This window comes from Mucor mucedo, assembly GCF_025094135.1.
Source record: "Mucor mucedo strain NRRL 3635 chromosome Unknown EV154scaffold_278, whole genome shotgun sequence".
Taxonomy (NCBI): Eukaryota; Fungi; Mucoromycota; class Mucoromycetes; order Mucorales; family Mucoraceae; genus Mucor; species Mucor mucedo.
The window spans coordinates 12,124-18,620 of record NW_026252562.1 but is presented as its reverse complement, the minus strand read 5'-3'; the positions used below and the strand labels follow the sequence as shown (position 1 = coordinate 18,620).

The following is a 6,497-nucleotide window of genomic DNA, read 5'->3' as shown; positions in this document are numbered from 1 at the left end:
TTAGACATTTCTGGGTATAACAAAGATTTTTCAACAGCTGAAAAAAAAAACCGCACCTCTTTTTTTTTTTGTCTCTCCCCACAATCTCGCAAGAAAAAGTGTAGGAAGCTTTCCTTTTTATGCCACCTTTAAAACCAGGTTAAGCAGGTAATTATACAGGCATGATGGCTCGCTTTTATTTTTGTTTTAATTTTTCTTTTAGCTTTCCAGTTTGAAACATGTTATACCGTTTATCAGGTATTTGACCTTCATTTTAATGAATGTTGGCCTGCTGATTTAGACTAGTGAATTAACAACGTGATACTAAAACCAGCAACTGGAAATCCAGGTCAGGAAACTTATAAATGCAACAGACAGCCGACAAATTCTCATGATAGATACCATCATCTTTGGGAAAGGATCGCCAAACGACAGTTTGGAATTATAAGCAATTTCTGTGGGCTGTCTATAGACGATGAAGATAATGATAAAACGTTATTGAGGGATCATGAAATAATTGAATGCTGAACTTCACTTTACGAGATTTATATTTGCTACAAGAAGTGCAATAGGTGTAATCGGACAAACGAGAGCCAGAGAGACAAGATCAGAAAGTACTGGTGAGATTAAAAATACAGCAAATCCACGAAAAGAAAAACAGAAGGTGGATACGAGATCTAGCATAACATGAGAAGTATGACGCGAGATAAGAGATGATCAAGACGCATAAGGAATACTTTGTGGATAAGGGTGTAGTATACAAGAAAATAGAGGTATGTTTCGGCTTGATGATATGAGGAGAACAAGAAGTAAGAAAATAAGGTGCTGAAAAAGTATTTGGGGTACCGATAAAAATAAAGAGGTATGGCCACTGTAAATCTATTTCAAAATGTTTGGGGGAGAATATAAAAGGGATTTGGGATAAAATGGTGTAATCTCGAGAGTGTGAATTATGTTAAAATTTTCCTCACAGGGTGTACTGTAAAAAAATGGCAACAGATGTAAAGCGGTACATAAAGAACGAAGAATTTGTTTGTTTTCTTTTCTCTGTTTGCTTAACTTAAACTGTGCTTGAGGCGGGAGGGGGATCTTTCAATTGAAAGCACAAAAGCTCCAATAACGTAATGTTATGACAGTTGCTGTTCTTAATACAAGCAATTTTGACAGGAGGTCAGCAAGCATATTGGTGAAAAAAATTAGAGCATTTAATAGCGCCTACATAAGGCTTTACGATATGGTGATTGTTTTCGTATTTCTGTAAGTTTCTTTTCTTTTTATAGAATTTCCCTTCGCCATTGACTGACCAATGTTAAGGTCAAGGTTTTAAAGCTTTCCGTAGTCTTTCTATGTTGAACACACTGAGTCTCTTCTAAAAACGGCTGGGAAAAAAGTGCTTTGAACGTCATTTTAAGTGGTGTTGTTATCCTTATTGTAGTAAGAGTAAAGGATGTTTCGCTAAGTAAACAGTGGGCTTATTTTACGCCCTCCCTCCGGGGAGATGTTGTGCTGGAATTTACACGTTAGATACAGCCAAAGTGAACGTAGTTACAGCCTAGGATCGGAAACCTTTTGGCTGTCCTTAAAGATCACATGCTGTAGTGGCTGTCCCTTAATTGCCTTACACTGTGTAAAAATAAAACAAACTCTTTTCTCTAGAAATCAAAATAAATATTAAAACTTTTGAAAGTGCCTGCTCTTTTGCCAACATCAACACCCAAAGCCACCAAAGAAATCACTACCAATTTTATTAAAAACTTTCCCTTCGAAAACAAGTTTGAGACACTAATTGTCAACGTCAAAAGGACAAATCCAAATATAATTGCCCTTATTATATTAAAGTAAGAACCACCAAAAATGGAAGGGGGGTTCTCATGCTCAACCTATCGAGAATGAACGTTTACGAGCTCAGTACGGAAAATATTTTTTTGAACAGTAACGGAAAAAAAAAAAAAGCACGCGTCTGACTATGTTACAGGGCATTGAGCAGGAAATTAAAAGTATCGCAAAACCCAAGGAACAAAACTTTGGAGGAGGGGTTTCATGAGCTTGATAAAATAGTTTAAATAACTCAGCTCAGCTATGCATGGCTGACACAATCCGACAGGTAGCATACACGCCTAGAGTAAACAATACCATTTATGATATATTGGGGGGGGGTCAAATAAACACTTAACATCGGGTACCATTGGCCCAGAGTTTTTTTTCGTCAAAAATAGAATATTGTACGATGTTTTTGTGTTTATTGTTTGTCCCCCCCCCTCCCCCTATTAATTTTGTACCCCCAGAGCACCCCCACCCCCAACAAAAATCAGTCGCCGTTTTTTACATACACCCCCCCCCCCCCCATTTCGCTTTAACATGGATGAAAACAATAAATTTCCCACTTAATTAAAAAGATACAGGTATTACTTGAGTATTTATAAAGAAGAATTAGTGAATAATTTTATCGTATCTACAAGTTGTATTATGAAGCCACCATAAAGTTCCAAAATGGGACTTATTGACGACGGAAAACTGTTGGTTATTTCTGATCTGTGCATCTATAGGCATTTGTGACATATCAAAAACATTTTAAACCTCATAGTCTTCGGAACTCGTATCTTCGATTAAAAAATCTTGGGATGGCAGTCTACGGGTTACAAAGTTTCCGGCCAGGTCAGTTGCGCATGTGCTGAAAATGCTTACCAAACCAAGATGTTCATCTCTTATTGGCACAAATTCAAAAGCTTCAACGAATTAATAACCGTTTGCTTTTTGGGAAATCCTTCCAAGAGTTTGGCCATTTGTTGGGCTGTTCATGTTTCTGAATAGAGCAGCGAGACCAACAGTCAGCTTATTATTACTGTTATTATTGTCTAACAATTCAAGCTCGCTTTGAAAAAGCATTGTATCATAAGACAAAAGAACTCCTTCACTGCACATTTCATACATTGGTGCCGAAGAATCTCTTATAAATGATCCACCTTGGCACATATGGCGTAGCATATATTCTTCCGAAAATCTTAATGCTACATCTCTTGAACCATTATGGCAATTAGTATGGCATAGTAGCTCTCGCATAAACTTGTGTTGCTGTTCACAACGTTCAGCCTCAGTGTGAGAACCACCAGCAAATATTTCTACATCGTCTGATAAATGGACTAGCAAGTGTGCTTTTAGTCTGCTACATAATGATGAGAATTTCATTTTTGCTAGGGGAGTTTGTCCAGAATTTGCTGATCTACCGTGTGAATTTTGTATTGATGTATGCTGAAGATTATCCATAGCCGCTATTGTTTCTGTTACTAAAACGACTAACATATTTCTATATTGTTCGAAATTATCAATTTTTTCCATGTATATGAGAGAAGAAAGTGATCCTAACGTGTTGAAGCAATTGAAAATTGATTCGAAAACTGTTTGGCTAGGATATAATCTGGGATTATCCAGACGCGATTGTTCAAGCAACGAAGGAAGTAGCTGTACCATGATCTTGTAGTCTCTACCGACAAATGAGCGAATGTTTTTCAATGATAATGTCAAGTTACGGTGTAAAGCTTTTGAGTTGTAATTGCGGAATAGATCTGTCAATGACGCAATATGATTATTATCCATAAAGTTATCATACACAATTATGAAACAATATTTTGTCATTCCCAGTAACAACGTGTGAAGTATCTCGACAGGTAGGTCCTTTGAAAGATCGATGGCATCCAATTTTAAAAAATGCTCACCGCCAGTAAACTTAAATCCAAGTTTGCTCCAATCGCTTTCAAATGCAATCCTTGCCCGAGGACGTCCCCTATTTGGAAGAAAAACAGGTTCCGGTCTTTGTTGATATTGCAAAGTCGCAAAGTCTTTATAGTCCTGGAGTGTACGAGAAGGTGCAGAAAAACCAGATGCTCTGTAATGCAATGATGGTGGTTGTCCATTAGCATCCACAGGTTTTGATGGGTCCGACTGCCAGTAACAGAATCGACAAGGATGGGTGGCCCTAGATCCTTTGTGAAGAGCAATTTCGGCCTGACGTACATTATCACCACGGATGAATAAAACTGGCGAAATCACGAAAACATTCTGCTTGAATTGGGAATCGTACATAATCATCCCCTTTTCCAAGTTGTACAAATCATTCGTCAAGGGTTCTATCATTTCCATTGCCGTTATTTTATGATTACTTGTACAAATGAAAAAATGGTTTTCGTATTCATTGCTTATTTTTAAAGGAAGTGCCGATATGGTCATGGTCCAAGTATCAAAACAATTCCATTTCTTGGATCTATTTCCACTGGTATTGTCAGAGAACAAAGATATTGGGACAATTCGAACTTTCATATGTCTCCTTGTTAAATGGTCGATTGGAACTTTATCGCGTTCGGAAAGGCAGTAGTTGATAAAATCTTTATGGAACCCATTTAATTGTCTTGAGTGGGTTCGTACAACCTGATCAGTGTTGCTGACGATATTCATCGATGCGAGTAGATACATGTCAATTAGTTCCAAAAGAGATAAGACGAATGAAACACTTGATATAGACATGGTATTCTTTTCTGAAGTAAGTATAGCCAAAAAGGTGTTATGATCAAGCTCTATGGCATATGCTTCAATAAAAATTTGCCCTTCGAAAGTAAAGAATTTTGAAATAATATGTGTTGAGCCAGAAGAGTTAATCACTACATCCCCTAACCAGAAATCATTTGAATTTCTGCTCACTTCTTTTGGAACCATGGGAGACTGGAATAATGGGCATTCCTTCCATTTGAGGCCTTGATTGAGTGTGGTTCTCTTGTTTGGGGAAAAATCCGGCAATGAATTCAAAAGAGAGACCTTGGTAGTATTCGCCTTTAACAAACGCAGATGATTCGATGGTTTGATGTACGTCAGATCGACGGTCGAACCATCACCCTTGGGAACAGTAAAAGTGACCACCTCAAGACGAGGGAACTTTCGTCTTTCGGAATGACTTTTGCAGATACGATCGTCAGATGGTACGTTTTTGATAGGATCAAATCCTTGCGGTCGATTCTGGATTACGTCTCTTTCTTTATGCGATATTTCGATAAGAGATCGAATCAAACGTAATGCTTTTTAGGCGATTCTTTGCGAAAATCTGTCCTGAGAGCCTTTGAAAAACATTAAGCATTTGAGTTCCATTTCATTTTTGAATGGATAAAATGGATTGGCATGAAAGGTTGAAGTATGATCTGGTTCTTCATGTGGTTGACTGGCGCTGTCTATCAGATCACTTTCGTCAAAAACATCATAATTGTCATGATTGTCATTATCATCAGAATAACTAGATCCATCTTCTAATTCGACCATGTCGTTAAAAGATTCGACAGCGGGAACATCATTTGTCATATCATAATCATCAGTGTCTGTGTCACTATTAAATGGATATTAACATATATAAATTTTAAAGTTACAACAAAAATCTTACTGCCAAAGACGTAAGTTATGTGCTAAGTCTAAATGGCGATTCGCATTCGATGGATTGGAGAAATATTTCTTGCAAATGGGGCACTGTGTCGAAGGCTCGTTTACGCGGAAAGATGAAAACTGAGAGGACATTTTTGCGATTACAAATCGAAACAAAAAATGGAAAAAAAGGAAATAGATGCAAGTTATTTATTTGTTGAATGTGAATTTATTTTACTCCTCTTTTTCTTTCACGTATTGATTTTTCAAATTTTCTCTTTGGTATGTACCGTTGTCTATTGGTGTTGCTAAGTAAAAAAGTCTTCAAAAAATAGCAGACGATAACGATACTAAAAACTCGATAGGATTATTTTAGAATCTACTTTGTACTTTTATTGAAAATCAACTTTTTGTAAGCCTTTATAAATGATCTTCACATGGCTCTTTACTTTATTAACATGTACTTTATAATTAGCTTATTCGCTCAGGATATACCGAAAGGAAGAAAGGTAGATCTTATTATTCTTTAATTCATACATTTGTTCTTTAACACAGTCTTTTTATTCCTTAAAATATGGTTAGATTACATAAATCATCAAACTAAAGGTATATCAGATTTTCATCTTAAAAGTATGATACTTTTTCTAATGGCTATCTTTCTAAAACAGACTTATATCAGTATCTGTTTTTTCCCGTTACAGTACTATTACTCTTCTTTATGGCTTATTTTATAAATCATTGCAATACAAGTTTTATACAATAAAACAGATTTTTATGACGTAAATATAGCATGTAAACGTATATAAGCATTTCTCCGATGCGTATTACAGATAGCTTCCCCCAAAAACCCCCAATCAAAGACCCCCCCACCCCCATAATCCAAAAAAAGTCAATTTTTTGATCCGCCGTTCGTAAACAAATAACACAAACAAAGCTGCAGAAAAATACACTGGGTGTGTATGCAAATCATTGAATAAACAAACGATGCAAATCGTGGCTAAAGGTCTTCACCAGGGGAGCGAAAAAACACAATTTGGAAACCCCGAGAATAACTACGAGAATAACTACCAGATTAATTCCAAATGAAGTAAAAATGTGACTAAACAAACATGCAAGCATAC

The 6,497-nt window shown here is 36.5% G+C and overlaps 3 protein-coding genes across 3 annotated transcripts; all 3 read right to left on the bottom strand.

Annotated features, from left to right (window-relative positions):
- Positions 1-488: 488 nt before the first annotated feature.
- Positions 489-1,033, bottom strand: EV154DRAFT_533368 (uncharacterized protein). The gene is made up of 2 exons (XM_051603972.1): positions 953-1,033; positions 489-841 (listed from the first exon to the last, which is right to left on the bottom strand). The coding sequence occupies exons 1-2, from the start codon at positions 992-994 to the stop codon at positions 587-589; spliced, it is 297 nt and encodes a 98-aa protein (XP_051450208.1). The 5' UTR covers positions 995-1,033; the 3' UTR covers positions 489-586.
- A 564-nt stretch (positions 1,034-1,597) lies between these two features.
- EV154DRAFT_533366 (uncharacterized protein) lies at positions 1,598-1,859 on the bottom strand (the record flags this gene model as incomplete). Its single annotated transcript, XM_051603971.1, is given in 2 exon segments — positions 1,598-1,674; positions 1,694-1,859. Coding segments are annotated over 2 exon segments (243 nt in total), but the record flags the coding sequence as incomplete, so codon positions are not given.
- A 518-nt stretch (positions 1,860-2,377) lies between these two features.
- Positions 2,378-5,529, bottom strand: EV154DRAFT_584243 (uncharacterized protein; the record flags this gene model as incomplete). The annotated part of the gene is made up of 3 exons (XM_051606728.1): positions 2,378-4,996; positions 5,093-5,344; positions 5,399-5,529. The coding sequence occupies 3 exons, from the start codon at positions 5,527-5,529 to the stop codon at positions 2,716-2,718; spliced, it is 2,664 nt and encodes an 887-aa protein (XP_051450206.1). The 3' UTR covers positions 2,378-2,715.
- Positions 5,530-6,497: the final 968 nt, after the last annotated feature.